General features: G+C 51.9%; 1 protein-coding gene across 2 annotated transcripts in view; it reads left to right on the top strand.

Annotated features, from left to right (window-relative positions):
* Nucleotides 1–14,000, top strand: part of SH2D4A (SH2 domain containing 4A) — a 65,390-nt gene extending 51,390 nt beyond the window's left edge. Inside the window, exons 9-11 of one of the 2 annotated variants that reach the window (XR_011564448.1) lie at nucleotides 7,614–7,834; nucleotides 8,708–9,359; nucleotides 10,939–14,000. Coding sequence is in view for 1 of the 2 variants with exons in the window: in XM_070781521.1 (XP_070637622.1) it covers nucleotides 7,614–7,834; nucleotides 8,708–8,800 (314 nt within the window). In the remaining variant the exon portion in view is untranslated. Of the gene's footprint in view, nucleotides 1–7,613; nucleotides 7,835–8,707; nucleotides 9,981–10,938 lie in introns of those variants that run through there. The other variant, XM_070781521.1, reaches the window with a different exon arrangement.
* The last annotated feature ends 2,594 nt before the right edge of the window (nucleotides 14,001–16,594 follow it).

Below are 16,594 nucleotides of genomic sequence, written 5' to 3'. Positions count from 1 at the left end.
CTGGAGCAGATAGCCATGCCCTCCTCCAGGGGATCTTCCTCACCCAGAGATCGAACCCAGGTCTCCCACATTGCAGGCAGATTCTTTACCATCTGAGCCACCAAGGAAAGCCCAAGAATACTAGAGTGGGTAACCTATCCCTTCTCCAGGGGAACCTCCTGACCGAGGAATTGAACCAAGGTCTCCTGCCTTGAAGGTGGATTCTTTACCAGCTGAGTTACCCTGGAAGCCCCTCCATTTTTGATACACCCTTCAAATCTTCATTCTCCAAGGGGGTTAAATCGTATCCATTTCTCTGGAGGCAGTTACTCTCTCAAACCTAGGTTCCCTGGAGAGAAGTGTCCAGGAAGAGTCCTGTGTCTTTGTCCTCCCAGTGTTACTGAGTCCAAGCTGGCTGCTCGCCACGTGATAGGCCAGCACATTATTAGATAAAGTGTTGGGACATGGAATAGTAACTTTATTTGGAAAGCCAGAAGATCAAGAAGATGGTGGACAAATGTTCCATAGAAGCATCTTCCCCAAGTAAAAATTCAGGCTTCTTTTATACTAAAAGGGGAGGGAGGTATGGTTGGCTGATGCAAACTTCTTGGTATTGGAATCCTTTGTTCTTGCAGCTGTCTCCGTAGGTCAGGTCATAATGTTCGTGTAAACCTCCAAAGAGACAAATGTTATTCTCTGTTTTGCAACTTTTTATCTCTGTGTGAATGTAAAAGAGTTATACACTTAAAAGGTCAGAGGCTTGAGAATGGGCTTCCTGTATATTTCAGGCCATGGGTAACATTCTTTCTAGAAAAGGTGCAGAACCCAGCATGACTCAGCACAGGCCACAGGGCACAAAAGTTAGATAGAAAAAAGAAATGGATGCAACATGGAGTCAGTCTTGCTCTTCCCAGTTACTCTTCACTGCGCCACCCAGGCTCCGTCAGCACAGTCCTCCAGGGCAGACTGTGTATACCTGGAGGGGTTGCACTGAGAAAGTCTCAGAGAAGCCTCCCAAGATTTCTTTCAGGCTAAAACCTTAATGAACCTGGACCCTGGCACCCTTAAGTGATGATCTGTCTTCCAGCCATTTTCCTGAGGCTTGGAGATTTCTTACTTGTGGGGCCATCAAAATTCTGCCCATCTTTCACAAAGGGATTTTCAAGCTTTGTCTTGACTTACACACAAAGACTGATGGGTGTGACTTTCCAAAGTCACCCTAATGTATCCACCCTGCCTCACCTACACCTGTGATTCATCTCCCTCATGGAGTGGGAGAGGCTGTGGCTGGCAGCAGGAGGATCTGGGTGCCTGTGTGTGACAGGGAAGGGCACCGGAGGCCTTGACCTTGGGAGGCCCCAGCAGAGCCTGAGCCGCGAGCCCGAGGACTCCCCTCCGCTCAGCACTGAAGCTTCATCTGCACTGCGGCCTCAGAGCGCTTTGTCCACGTTACTCTCCGCAGCGCTCCGCTGTGCCTGCCTAGCCTTAGCTAGTTCTGAACTAACCAAAGATGAAGATAAAGGCGTGAAAGCCAGAGTACTCCTACAGATTTGAGAAGCGCTGGCTTCTCTGCAGCGAATACTACACAATTGCCTGGGAGACCCTGACTTTTTTCAGACATTACCCCGTGCAGCAAACTTGCTGCAAAACTCTTAGCATCTTTTTCCACTATGTTGAGAGGAGTTCATGAACCTCAAAGCCCTCCCTTGGGTTTTTCAGATGCTGCTGTGGGGTCCTTGCCCTGATGCTGCCGGCCATCACTGCCTGCCTGTGCCGGGAGCCCTGCACTTCTCATTACTGATGCCCGGGGGCTCCAGGCTTGTGGTTCCCGCTGTGTTCTTGGAGGGGCCTGAGAGGCGAGACAGAGGGGAGCGGGTGGGTCCTGCTAAGGAGAGCGGCTCTGCTGGAGGGTTTTACTTGGGATATTTTACATGGATATTAAATCCACGCTTTTGCTGTCACACTTTCTTCGTTGTCACATGCCCGTGTCCTGGATTTCTGCTGTCACCGTCAGAGCAGGCTGGACACTGCTCCTTGACGCTGGTGGCGGGGAGAGTGGGGAGAGGCGCCAGCTTGCTGGTGACAAGTGCATCCCCGGGGCCACGCTGCCTGCACCCAGCTCCCCGTCCCCCACCAGCCGGCTGCGTGGCCTCAGCAAGTCGCATGACTCCTGCACTTGCCTGTCATCTGTCCGGATAATCCATTACCTACCTCCCAGGGCTGGTCGGAAAACTCGGTGAGGTGTAACGCAACGTACTCAGAACCGTGTGTGATGCACGCTCAGGCACCTTCAGTAAGTGTTGGCCATTAAGGTGATGAAGTGAGAACACATGATGTCATTTTAATCTTTGAATTCCTAGGGAAACATTATGAATAATATTTTAAGAGCTCTGACCACTTTTCCTCATCCCTAAGGTACCTGAGCCCTGGCAGCTCAGCTGGTATAAAGAATCTGCCTGAGTGCAGGAGATCCCAGTTCGATTCCTGGGCCAGGAATCCCCTGCAGGAGGGCACGGCAACCCACTCCAGTCTTCTTGCCTGGAGACTCCCACGGACAGAGGAGCCTGGCGGGCTACAGTCCATGGGGTCTCAGAGAGTCGGACATGACTAACACTTGAACTTCCAAGGTGCTTGAGCGCTCAAGGGTCCATGTCAGCATCGTGTGGGTCTCCTTCTAGGCAGAGGACCAGGGCAGGACCCAGAGCCTCTCTGAACCTGTGTCCCGTACATGCTGAAGGATCAGAGGGTGAGGTAGGGAGAGCTCTGTCCCGACTGTGACTCGCCAGGGGTGACGTGTACGCTCTCAGTCTGCAGGGTTCTGCTTGGAAACACCTCCGGCTTTTCTCTCGTCCACCCGGCCCTGGGCAGGTGGCAGCGCGGGGCTCTGAGGTCACCCTGAAGCAGAGCTGTGTTCCATCCAGAACGTCGACCTGGTGCCATGCCCTCTGCACCACCATCTGGGGCAGAGAACATGGGAAAGATGACAAGAGGAGAGGTTGAGACAGCACCAGGATCTCCACCGCCCCAGCAGACCCCATGAGATCAGGGAGCCCCAAAGGCGCGGGCTGGGGCTTCTTTATCCACGACCGCCGAACTCTGAGCTGAGGGGGTCATAGGGGTTACGGTGCATCGTCTCCACACATAGGGACTGCAGCCAGTAATCACTGAGAAACACATCTTCTTTAGGCTGCCCAAGTAGGAAACGACACCTCTTTGTGAAGTCAATCTCATTTTAAATTCTCAGCCAACTCCAGGAAAGTTTCATGAGCCCGGTGCGTTGGGCTCAGTCAAGCCCTGAGCAGGAGCCTGAAACCACCACTAACTTGTCCTGTAGCTTCGGGTGCCTACCCTTCTTTCTCAGCTTTCCCATGTGTAAAACGGCCATCGCTTGCTCGCTCGCTTAGTCGCTCAGTCATGTCTGACTCTTTGCGACCCTATGCACTGTAGCCCGCCAGGCTCCTCTGTCCGTGGGATTCTCCAGGCAAGAATACTGCAGGGGGCAGCCATCTCCTTCTCCAGGGGATCTTCCCAACTCAGGGATTGAACCCAGGTCTCCTGTGTTGCAGGCAGATTCTTTACCATCTGAGCCACCAGGGAAGACCCCCAAATGGCCATGCTGCTGCTTATTCTAAACCTGTTTGGGGAAGAAACACAATGAGTAGGAGTCTCTGGAGCCCGACGCGCCTGCCAGGGGCAGGTGTTCTGGAGGGTGGGTGCGAGCTTGGCTTCTCTGGTCTGGCATTTGGTTCTGGCCTGCACTCCAGACCCACCTTGGGACCTCTGAGACGCGGGCCTTCCCCTCTGTGCTCGGGGGGCCGTGACAGCACCTCTTCTCCGGGCCTCAGTGAGGATCAGATAAGGGAATGCCCACCTGGGGGAGGGCCAGGCAGACGTGAAGAGCTCTCAGTGCTGTTGTTACTGAGTTCTCATTCGTTTGGTTATTAAACACAGCTTGTCCAGGTGCTGGAAGCAGGGCACACAGGTGTGCGTGTGACTCAGGCCTGGGGGTACCTCGGAGAAACACGAGGGCATCCCTGGTCCCTGTTATCAGCTCTCAGCCTAGTGGCAGTGGGTGCTGGGGTTGTCCTGGAGAGGGACGTTTCTCACTTGACTGTGAGTGAGGTATGTGCTAGATCTTTCCCGGGCGTCTTCCGGGTAGCAGTTCCCGAGGGTGTGAAGATAAACTAGGAGCAGTTGTTGCTCACGAGGAGGCGGGGCGGGGAGAGACTGCAGGGCATGCCAGGGTCCTTTCCAGAGCTGTGGACCGTGCTGGCTGGGTGGAGGTGGGGCTGAGTGAGCCCTTGGAGAGGCCGGAGGGAGGCAGCCTGGGGGGTCACGGCCTCAGCGGGGACTGGAGGAAGACCACTGTCTGTACTAGAACCAATTTCTTAGCGTCACGCCCTAGGCAGGGGTCCCCCAGTGATTAGCGTCTGATGCTGGACTTCAGTTTTGCATGCAACAGCCCCCTTTGCAGGCAGACCAAGCTCGCTGCTTGGCCGTGACCTCAGCCAGACCTCCCTGGAGGCCCCCGCTGCCCTCGATGACATCGGAAGAAACTGCATGTCGACCTGTGTCATCAGATGCCCCGAGAGCTCGTGCCCTTCAGGAACGCCGACCCTGCGGTGAAGCGAATGAGCAAAGCCTGGTCCCCGCGGTGCTTACCTTCTGCACCTGCCGTGGGCGCCACCGAGGGGAGAGGGGCCCCGCGCTGCTGGAGCTGAGGCCAAGCCGGAGTTTGTGCACGCTGAGAACAGCTACAGGGGCTCGCAGACGGTCTGATTTGCAGCTACTCTATGACCTGACTTGAGGAGGAATTTGTCTCATTCTGGTTATAATAATCTTCCAGAATGGCTTTTGTTCTAGGGATCGGACTCCATCATGCTGAAATCCAGATATTATAAATGATGACATCTGTACCGTCTGTTGAAGTCACTTGGAATTTCAGAGTCAGCCTGTCAGGGAGGGGAGAGAAATCTTTCCAGGATGAAGTCACTGAGCAATCCCCCTGGTTTTAGACAGCGTAAGACCCAGAGTCTTCACACTGCAGCCCCTGCAGGCCCTGGCCAGGCTGGTCACCGGTGGCCTGGGTTCAGCCTCCAATGCCCACAGTGGGACTGGGTGTGTAGAAGGTGAAACAGGCAGGAAGGAGCAGTCGCCGTGGGGATGCTCACCTGGGCATTAGTTGGGCGCCTGATGTAGATACCCGCCAGCAACCCCAGGGGCTCCTCAGAGTCACAATGCCTGCTGTGTCCAGCACCTTAGTCTCATCGGGAAAGGGCAGGAAGGCGACTGGACTGGACTCAGCGGCCTGCGGGGCAGGGTCCTGGCAGAGCCGGGACCCCAGAGGAGAGGCCGCCTGCTTCTTCCCTCACAGACGCGTTTCCTGTCCATGAGGGGATGGCTGCAGGCCCTGCCATCACCCCGCGTCACCCTGGCGCTGAGCCCCCACACCCAGACGTGCGGGTTTGGGCCCTGCAGGGTAGACGGGGCTGGACGGGGCCTGGGGAGTGTGTGATCTCTAATTCTCCCTTCTCAAAGGTTTACTTACAGAAAAGAACAGAAGTGGTTTCATTTGACGTTTTACTTTGGATCCTTAGGTTTAATTCTCAATTAACTTTACTAACTTTAGTCTTATTGAACTAAGGAGCTGTGATAATCCATTGCCTTTTCATCAGGAGGCCTTTTGGGTTTCTCCCTAATCATAATACCGAGTGTCAGCATGGAAGAGGCGGGAGGTTCCGTCTGCTGACGCGGGAAATGCTGCTCTCTGCCCAGAGCTCAGAGCAGCTCACCATCCTGCCAGCACGTGTCTGCACACTTCCTCTCTGTCTTATCATGTCGTGGACTCACCTGAAGAATTACAGATGAGGAGGAGCAAGAAGGGAAACCGGGAGCACGGGTCAGACCTCAGGAGTGTGGACTAATTGGGGGGAAAGGCTGGTCTTGAATTACTGTGAATTCATGAGGCATCCTGGAGAAGACAATGGCACCCCACTCCAGTACTCTTGTCTGGAAAATCCCATGGATGTAGGAGCCTGGTGGGCTGCAGTCCATGGGGTTGCGAAGAGTCGGACACGACTGAGCGACTTCACTTTCACTTTTCACTTTCATGCATTGGAGAAGGAAATGGCAACGCACTCCAGTGTTCTTGCCTGGAGAATCCCAGGGATGGGGGAGCCTGGTGGGCTGCCGTCTATGGGGTCGCACAGAGTCGGACACGACTGAAGCGACTTAGCAGCAGCAGCAGCAGCAGCATGAGACATTCAAACTATGCGTATGGAGCATAACACGTGTGTGTGTGTGTGTGTGTGTGTGTGTGTGTGTGTGTATGAAGAGTGGCGTCCTTTTGAATATCCATGAAGACACAAATAGATAGTATGCATATATACACGTGGGGCTTCCCTGGTAGTTCAGCTGGTAAAGAATCCGCCTGCAATGCAGGAGGCCTCGGTTCAACTTCTGGGTTGGGAAGATCCGCTGGAGAAGGGACAGGCTACCCACTCCAGTATTCTTGGGCTTCCCTGGTGGCACAGACAGTAAAGAATCCACCCGCAATGCAGGAGATCTGGGTTCGATCACTGGGTTGGGAAGATCCCCTGGAGGAGGGCGTGGCAACCCACTCCAGTATTCTTGCCTGGAGAATCCCATGGACAGAGGAGCCTGTGGGCTACAGTCCACAGGGTCACAAAGAGTCGGACACAACTGAGCGACTAAGCACAGCACAAAAACACACATACGTGTGTATGCCTGCCATCTCTTGCTTCATTCCTTTAAATGAAGCCTCATTTAGGAGTAGTCGCAGCAGAGGACACTGTCACTAACTCGCTGACACCTGGCCAGGGTGCCCGCCTTTGGCACTGCCAGCCTTTGGCACTGGATCACTGTCTGTAGTGAGGCTGTTCTGTGCATGGTGGGAGGTTTGGCAGCATCCCCGCCTCCATGCACTGGAGGAGACTGGAGCCACCCCACCCCCCAGCCCCAGTGTCTGAGATATTTCCAGACATTTCTCCGGTGAGAACTCCTGCTCCAGATCTCGTAGGATCATTCCCAGGCTCCAGGGTCCCCATCAGTCAACTTGGGAGATCTGACCCTCCCAGGATGACCATCTGGGAGGTCATACCACTCAGAAGCCACATGACGCCCATGCTTGTCACTGGGTGTGCATGTGGAAACGTGTTCTGAGGAGCGAGCGCTCCATTCGTACTGCATACGGGCCAAGTCGCTTCAGCAGGGCCCAGCTCTTTGCGACCCTATAGACTGTAGCCCACCAGGCTCCTCTGTCCATGGGGATTCTCCAGGCAAGAATACTGGAGTGGGTTGCCATGCCCTCCTCCAGGGAATCTTCCCCACCCAGGGATCAGACCCAGGTCTCTTATGCCTCCTGCATTGGCAGGCGGGTTCTTTACCTCCGCACTGCCCTGGGAAGCCCTCCACTTGTACCACACATTTGCTTATGGAACCTACCCCATCCCAGGTACCAAATACCAGAAGACAAACCACACTACTGCTCCAAGAAAACCCAATGTGGATTTAGGGCAGCTCAGGTCGTTACTGGCTTTATCCACACGGCTGTGTTTAGCAGGGGGATGCTTTGGAAATGATGTGGCTGAAACCCCTGCCCTTCTTTCCTGCAGGAATCCTCACCGTAAATAGAGCGAATGAGCTTCTGAGCACCTGCGTGCCGGGCAGCTTTCTGATCCGGGTCAACGAGAAGGTCAAGGGCTACACCTTGTCCTACCAGTCCGAGGATGGCTGCAAACACTTCCTCATAGATGCCTCCTCGGACTCATACAGCTTCCTGGGCGTGGACCAGCTGCAGCACGCCAGCCTGGCCGAGCTGGTGGAGTACCACAAGGTGCGGGCCTGCGCGCGCTTCATTCGCTCGGCGACGGGTGTCCTGCAGCTGCCCTGACGGTGAAAGGCAGCTGCTCGGAAAAGAACGGAGACGAGCAGTGGGAGATCAGGCCCCCGCTTCGATAACTCCTCCCGATAATGGTGCTCATGCTCAATCGTGTCCTACTCTCTGTGACACTATGGACTGTAGCCCGCCAGGCTCCTCTGTCCGTGGGATTCTCCGGGCAAGAATACTGGAGTGGGTTGACATTTCTTTTTCCAGGGGATCTTCCCGACCCAGGGAATGAACCCACATCTCCTCCACCTCCTGCATTAGCAGGCGCATTCTTTTAACCGCTGAGCCATGTGGGTAACCTTCCCAATAACAAGGACTGTTAATTGCATTTCCTTTATCACTGAACCTGGTCCCTCCTCATATACTCAGGGAGAACCCAGTGGGGCAGAGAATGCACGAGATGATGCAAAATCTGTGCAGTCCGATCACATCTGAGAACACTTTTTCTTAAGTATAGCTGATTTACAGTGTTGTACTAATTACTGCTGTACAGCAGAGTAATTCCATTATATATGTACACACAGACAAATTCTTTTTTAAAAATACATTCTTTTCCATATGAGAACACCCTTAAGTGAGAGCACAAGCCTGGGAAGGAGGGAGACCACGGGGCAGCTTGTGGACAAAAAATCTCTCTTTCGGGGTTGCCTAAGCCAAGAAAGCTTAGTGTAAAGCGAGGGGAGACCAGAAGCTGTGTGCTCCGGCAAGGCATGAAGGGCTTCTTATGAAAGTGTCCTGTAAATAAGACGTGGGAGCCTGGGCTGATGCCCCTGCTGCTCTCGGGGGGCTGCAGCCTGACCTGTACTGTCTCCCTCACAGGAGGAGCCCATCACCTCCCTGGGGAAGGAGCTCCTTCTGTACCCCTGCGGTCAGCAGCGAGAGCCGCCTGACTACCTGGAGCTGTTTGAGTGACAGCCCTGCAGCCAGCAGACCCCGCGGCACACACATGAGAAGCCACGGCGAGCCGACCCCGACCAAGTGAAAGGACCCTTGAGGTCCCATGAAGATCTCTGCACGCGTGCTGGAGTTTCACGCCAAGAGGGAATCACCTCCTCCATGCCATACATGCTCCAGCAGTAAAGGGAGACGAACCCGCAATTCCACAGCTCCTAACACGAAGGCCACGACACTGACGACATGTGAAACAGACCAAGAAACCGGTACCTCGTAGGACTTAAGCGCGAGTGAAATCGCTTTGGTTGTGTCCGACTCTGTGCGACCCCATGGACTGTAGCCCACCAGGCTCCTCTGTCCGTGGGGTTCTCCAGGCGAGGATACTGGAGTGGGTTGCCATGCTCTCCTCCAGGGGATCTTCCCGATCCGGGGATCAAACCCGCATCTCTTACATCTTCGGCATCAGCAAGCGTGTTCTTTACCACTAGCGCCACCTGGGAAGCTGGTCGGAATAAAGGGACACCTCAAAACCAGACTCTCCCACGGCCTCACGGGAAGGTCTCAGGCTCCTGTTCAGGTGAGGTTCAGGTGGCATTGGGGGCTGAGCCGACCACTCCCACCCACCTCACTGGGCGTGTGGCAGCCAGGGTGAGGGACACACAGGGAGCACGAGCTGGAGATGGGGTGAACTGAATGCAGCATTTGAAGGTGTCAGAAGAGGGGCTTCACGTGGACAGAAATACTCTGGGCGAGGGCAGGAGGCAAGGGACCGTGTGTGAGGTTGTTTCCCAGCTCTTGGGGAGCAGGCAGGGCTCCACCCAGGACAGAGAAGGGGGAAGCCCCACGCGTGACTGGTGTTGGCAGACGGAGCAGGGCATTTGAGGAAGCGCCATGGCACCGCGCGTCCTGGGATGAGACCCCCGCACCCTGCACCTGAACCTGACCTTATTTGAAAACAGGGTCTCTGGGGCTGAGGTCAGACCAGATGAGGGTGGGCCCAGGGCCGACGGCTGGTCTTCTGACAAGGAGGGCGGCTCTAGAAGCAGAGGCACACGAGGCGGAGTCGTGAGTGAGGAGCTGCAAACCCGGGGACACGGGGGCCCGCAGGGCGGCTGGAGCCCCCCCTCCCCAGGGCCCTGGGCGCACCTCAGCTTCAGACTTCTAGCCTCCAGAACTATGATGCAATAAATGTCCCTTTTCATAAGCCACTGAGTTTATGGTAATTTATTACGGGAGAGCCCCAGGAAACGAATACAGACGTTTACGTCGTCACAGACGCTGACACGCACTGTGTACCCGTGGTCACTATTCAGCATGCCCGCCTCCTAACAAAGGGAGAGCGGGATAACCCAGGGGATAACCTCCCCTGGCAATTCTGGCAGATGTACTGGGTCAGGCGCCTCCTGCCCCACTGAGCCCATCCCAGCCTCCAGCAGCTCCTGGATGAGCCCCAGCGAGATCGTCCCGGGAGAGGGGGCCCTGACTGATAACTCCGGGCCTGACTCTTGGGGCAGCTGTTCTCACTGTTCAGCCTGCCCATCTCCTAACGAAGGGAAAGCAGGAGATAACCTCCCCTGGCAATTCCGGCAGATGTACTGGGTCAGGCGTCTCCTGCCCCACTGAGCCTACCCGAGCCTCCAGCGGCTTCTGGATGAGCCCTAGCAAGATCGTCCTGGGAGAGGGGGCCCTGACTGGTACTCTGGGCCTGACTCCTGGGGCAGCTGTTCTAAAGGAGGCGTAGGGCTGCAGCAGTCTGTCTGTGAGGGTGTTGGTCATGCAAAACACACCTTGACTGTGTATAGTCAGAGAAGGGGGTGGGGTACATGTGTGTGTGTGAGTATGCACGGGTGTATGTGTGCTGTAATGAGACAGTTTTTAAACAGATTATTGTTAAGTGTTGCTTAAAATGTCCCATGTGGATTCTGTTGTCTGAGAGGTCATGTCTCTCAGCTTTCATGTCTAATGGTAGTTTTGCAGTCATGACATCACAGAACTGCAGAGACACACAAAGGCCAGGGGTCAGAAACTCCTGTTCCCGTCTCTTCCCACCATTAGCTGTGTGACCTCGGACAGGTCCCTCTACCTATCTGAACCTCAGTTTTTCACTTCTAATAAAACAAGGTAGGATAACCAGGTCCTTATTTATTTTTACCCAGCTCTGAAATCTCGGAGTTCTGAAATGAAGAGAAAAATATCCTATATTCTAATTATGAAGACAGATAAGATGTTGGCATCACCCTCTGCTGACAGTTATTTTGGAGGAAGTAAGGAAGTCGTATCCAGAAGCTACCACACTGAGTGGCATCCCACTACACACACATACATGTACCCCACCCTCTTCTCACCCCACATCCCGCTGGAGGAAGACTTGGAAAATAGAGGATGACTGACTGAGCGAACCTGCTATCATCAGGGGGGCGGATTTGAGTTTATAATCTTACCCTGTTGGCTACTGATACTCAGAACAAGAAACCGTCCAGTGTTTAAGGATAACATGGCCAAGAGTAACGCTTGTTATTCTAAGGGGGAATGTTTTACATAATTCGGCCACTGTTTACAACTCGGTGGGGTTGGAGAAGCCTGAATTCTCATCCCAGCTCTGCAGTTAGACTCCGTCTCCCAGTGTCTGAGCCTGGTTGTGGCTGAAGGCCAGGATGTCCACGCCGGCCTCGTCTCGCCCTCCCGCGGCCTCGGTCCAGCCAGCGCCCACACCTGCCTGCCAAGGCTTCCTGGTCTGGGAGCCTCCCCAGGCCCTGCAATCACCCACCTCGGAGGGACCGTGCCAAATACCGCTCCCTGACGCGTCACTCAGCCCTCCCCCTGGGAGATCCTGGGTCTCCTGCCACCCCAGACCCTCCTCTGCCGCTCCCCCTGCCCCTCCCCCTGCCAGCCCCGGCACCCTCAGCGAACTTCCAGCAAGCCGAGGAGGCTGCACCAGTCTCTCTGCCCATCAGCATTGCCAGGAGGCCAAGTGACATGAAGAAGTAAGTGTCAGTAGGCTCAAACCTCACACCAAGAAGAGGAAAACACAGGGACACAGAAGAATCCAGAGAAACCAGGGCCCGGCCTGGTCACTCAGGAGCATTTGTACACCAAACTGCCCTTCTGAGCTAACGCTTTGGAATTGACCATCCTGTTAGTAGAGGGTCATGGCTGCTGTGGCATCAGGGCTGTTTTTAGATTAAAAACAATTTTTGTCTATTTTTTTGCAATTGCGGCCTCTGCAGAGGCAGCTTCCTTCACACACACGCATCCTAACACAGCTTACAGCCTCACATACGCACCCAGGACTCCTGCCCCTGGCACACAGAGAAGACACGCAGTGACGTACGGGGCGTGCTCAGAGGCGTCTCCAAGGGGCCTCTCGCTTTCATTCTGTCAAAAACTTGGTAAAGGTTTTCCTTCCAGACTGCACTGCACAAGGATTTTGTTTCAGAACCTAGTTCAGTCCAGTTCAGTCACTCAGTCGTGTCTGACTCTTTGTGACCCCGTGGACCACAGCATGCCAGGAACCTAAGTTTTCTACAATTGTATCTTTAAACCCTTCCGTTTGAATTGCATGTCCCCACCCTGAGGAGGAGCTGTGCATCTCGCTTTTGATGTCCATCCCTTGCTTCTACGGTTATAATCTCCTCCTCACTGGTCGCCCATCTCTAACCCCTTCCTTGTATTTTAGGAGAACTGCCCACTCTTTCCCTCTCACTCACAGACTACATGCTCTGCAGTGTGAATTCTGCTCGTGGGCAGCCTTTAGCATGGATGTTAGTACTTCCGTTCCCACTCCACTGGCTCTGCCTTTTCATCCCCCTGTTCAGGGAGCTTTAGATGCCCTGCTGCTGCCCCAGACTGAAAGCCACCAGGAGGCCTCAATGGTAAAGCTGCCCTCTTGTTTGTGGGTGGTGAAAACACATTATTTGGTAACGAGGCAGCCTGATACAGCAGAAAGCCCAGCAGGTCTGGGTTTGGATCCTGGCTACTTCTTTAACCAACAGTGTGGAATCTTCAGCTTCATGTCTGAAACGGGAGTTTCTAAAGTCACAATGGGGGGTTCTGAGGCTTAGAAAAGAAATGTGTAAAGTGCATGGACCACGTATAATGTGTGAAGTCCTCCACAAATAGCAGTCATCCGGTGGGTCCTGCATCCAAAATCCACCTCCCCCTTTATCGGCTCAGCTCAGACAACCAGCAGGCTGTGTACCCTAACGGCCCATCCAATTTCTGGGATGAATTGAGGGGGAAAGGGGATCTTAAGGAGAGGGATCTGATGAGGAATCACAGAATGTACCAGCCAGTTGACTTGCAGAGAAATGGCTTGGTTAGTTTGGGTTTGAAAGGGAATTCTCTGCTGCCTCATTTTTTACATCCCCCAAGTGAGCAATCACCTAGCTTTTACCCCAAAGCTGGCCCTTGACAAGCGGATTCAGCTGTAATATAGTTTGATATCAGGGAGTGTATGCCTCTAGCTTTGTTCCTCGGTTTCAAGATTGCTTTGGCTATTTGGTGTTTTTTTGTTTGTTTGTTTGCCTTTTGAAAAATACCATTGGGATTTTGATAGGGATTACACTGACTCTGTAGATTGCCTTGGGTAATAGGGACATTTTAGCAACATTAATTCTTCAGTCCATGGACACAGACTGTATTTACATTTATTTATGTCCTCTTCAATGTCTTTCATTAATGTCTTATAGTTTCCAATATACAGGTGTTTCACGTCCTTGGTTAAATTTATTCCTAGGTGTTTTACTCTTTTTGATACAATTGTAAATAGGATTGTTTTCTTAATTTCTCTGATAGTTTTCTGGTGGTTTCTTAATCTCTCTTAAGATAGTTATTAGCGTATAAAACAACTGACTTCTGTATGCTAATTCTGCACCCTGCAACTTTACTAAATCCGTTTATTCTAACAGTTATTTTGGTGGAATATCTAGGGTTTATATATAGTACTATGTCATCTGAAAATGGCAGTTTTGCTTTTTCCTTTCACATTTGGGTTCCTTTCCTTATTGTTTTAAGACTTCCAATACTATGCTGTGTAAAAGTGGCAAAAGTGGGCATCATTGCCTTTTTCCTGATCTCAGAGGAAATGCTTTCAGCTTTTCATCATCAAGTATGATATTAGCTATGGGCTTATCATATATGGCCTTTATTATATTGAGGTATAGTCCCTCTATATCCACTTTGCCCATAGTTTTTATCATAAATGGGATGTTAAATTTTGTCAGATGCTTTTTTTATAGCTATTGAGTTGACTATATGATTTTTATCCTCCTTTTTGTTAATATGATGTATCACTTTGAATGATTTGCAGATATTGAAGCATCCTTGCATCCCTGGAATAAGTTCCATTCGGTCATAGTGTATGATCTTTTCAATGTACTGTTGAATTTGATTTACTAATATTTTGTTGAGGATTTTTGCATCTAATGTTCATCGGGCATATTGGCCTGTGTGTGTGTGTGTGTGTGTGTGTGTGTGTGTGTTCAGTCGCTTCAGTCGTGAACACCTCTTTGTGACCCTATGGACTGTAGCCCACCAGACTCCTCTGTCCATGAGATTCTCCAGGCAAGAATGCTGGAGTGGGTTGCCATGCCCTGCTTCAGGGGGTCTTCCCGACCCAGTGGTTGAACACCTCTCCTGCTGTGCAGGCAGACTCTCTATCACTGGGGAAACCATACTGACCTGTAACTTTTTTTTGTGGCATTCTTGTCTTGTGTTGGTATCAGGGTAATGCTGACCTTGTAAAATGTGTTCGGAAGAGCTCCCCTTTCTTCTGTTTTTTCAAAATTCAAAAAGGATTGGTATTAATTCTTCTTTGGATATTTGGTAGAATTCACTGGTGAATCCATTTGGTCCTGGATTTTTGTCTGTTGGGAGGTTTTGATTACTGACTCAATCTCTGTTAATCACCCTGTTCAAATGTTCTGTTTCATCATGAATCAGTTTTGGTAGGTTATATGTTTCTAGGAATCTATATATTTCTTCTGTATTGCCCAGTTTGTTGGCACATAATTATTCACAGTAGTCTCTTGTGATCCTCTGTATTTTAACCTATCAGTTGTAATTTCTCCTCTTTCATTTCTGATTTTATCTGAGTCCTCTCTTCTTCCTGGAGAGGCTAGCTATGGTTTGTCTATTTTGTTGATTTTTCCATAAGCCAGCTCTTAATGTGACTGACCTTTTCTATTGTCTTTTTTTTCTTTTGGTCTCTTTCATTTATTTCCATTCTGATCTTTGTTATTTCCTTCTTTTTACTAACCTTAAACTTCATCCTTCTTTTTCTAGTTCCTTGAGGTGTAAAGTGTGGCTGCTATTTTGAGGCTTTTCTTGTTTCTTGAGGTGAGCATTTATTGCTATGAACTTCTTTCTTTGAACCACCTTTACCGCACCCCATAAATTTTAGTATCTTACACCTCTGCTCTTGTCTCAAAATATTTTTTAAATCTCTCTTTCGATTTCTTCTTTGGCCCAGCAGTTATTCAGTAGTATGCTGCTTAATTGCCACATATTTGTGATTTTCCAGTTCTCTTTATTTAATTGATTTCTAGTTTCATACTTTTGTCATCAGAAAAGATCCTTTATATGATTTCAACCCTCGTAAATTTATCAAGAAAAAGGTTTAGTGGGGTTTGTCTTTAATTTCCATTTATTTTTCTCATTCTTTTCAAATGAGGTTAGCCATCCCAGCCGGAGAAGTGAGGTCAGCTGTCGTAGATCCGTAAACCCTGGAGCTGGAGGTGGTTTAGGCAGGGGGTCAGTCGTGAGGTTAGAGGCTGTGGGATTCACGACAGAGGCAGGGAGGTGCTGGCAGCGCTGTACTCCGCTGGTTTCAGGCCAATGTGTCTGACCCTCAGGTAGGTGCAGAGTAAGCCCAGTTCATCCAGCGTCCCTGCCCCCACTCAGGTTCTGTCTGCGTGCAGCACCTGCAGGACATCCGCACAGACAACCACCAGCTAAAAAGGCACCCACTGCGTCTTAGGCAGAGGTCATGAAGGTGGCCCGGCCCTCTCTGAATGTCTGGGTGACGACAGAGGCTGAGACAGCCCGAGGTATCACAGCATCAAGTCATCCCCCCAGCCCCTCCCCTCGGAAGAGCATCGAGGCAGACACAGCTGGGCACACGGCTGGCTACTTCAGAGGGCGTGTGCAGAGGATCAGTAATGCCGAGATGTTCGAAGGCACCTCAGCTGACTGAGAGAAAATTTTCTGTGTTGAAAAAACCACTGTCCGAACCCCCCAACCAACTGGCACAGGCCTGAGCTTTTGGCAGCAACAGCAAAGCACCAAGTCCTGGCAGGAGAAACAGCTTTGAATTCAAGTATAAAGCTAATCAAAATAAGGACCGCACATATGACGCATCCTGCCAGCTATTTGATGATTGTTAGGAGTAAAACACACCCACTCTTTTAGGAACCGCCCAGGGGCTTCCCACGTGGCGCTAGTGGTAAAGAATCCGCCTGCCAATGCCGGAGACAGACCTGGGCTCGATCCCTGCATCAGGAAGATCCCCTGGCGGAGGAGATGGCCACCCACCCTGGTATTCTTGCCTGGAGAATGCCAGGGACACAGGAGCCTGGCGGGCCACAGTCCATGGGGTCACAAAGAGTCAGACACGACTGAAGCAACTTAGCACACAAGGGCACTCTCTCTGATCAGCCATCCTCAGAAACAATGTCAAATCTTTTCCAAAAAGCAAGAATTCCCACCCCGCCTCCCCTCCAACTCAAGGCCAGCTTTAACACCTTGCGGGCCTACTGGACAACCAGTTTCCGAGGCCTCCAACCCATCCAGTGATGGCCCAGAGCTGGAGGGGGC

Source organism: Bos indicus, chromosome 27, assembly GCF_029378745.1.
Source record: "Bos indicus isolate NIAB-ARS_2022 breed Sahiwal x Tharparkar chromosome 27, NIAB-ARS_B.indTharparkar_mat_pri_1.0, whole genome shotgun sequence".
Classification (NCBI taxonomy): domain Eukaryota; kingdom Metazoa; phylum Chordata; class Mammalia; order Artiodactyla; family Bovidae; genus Bos; species Bos indicus.
The sequence above is the reverse complement of the archived record's forward strand: the minus strand, read 5'-3'. Positions and strand labels throughout refer to the sequence as shown.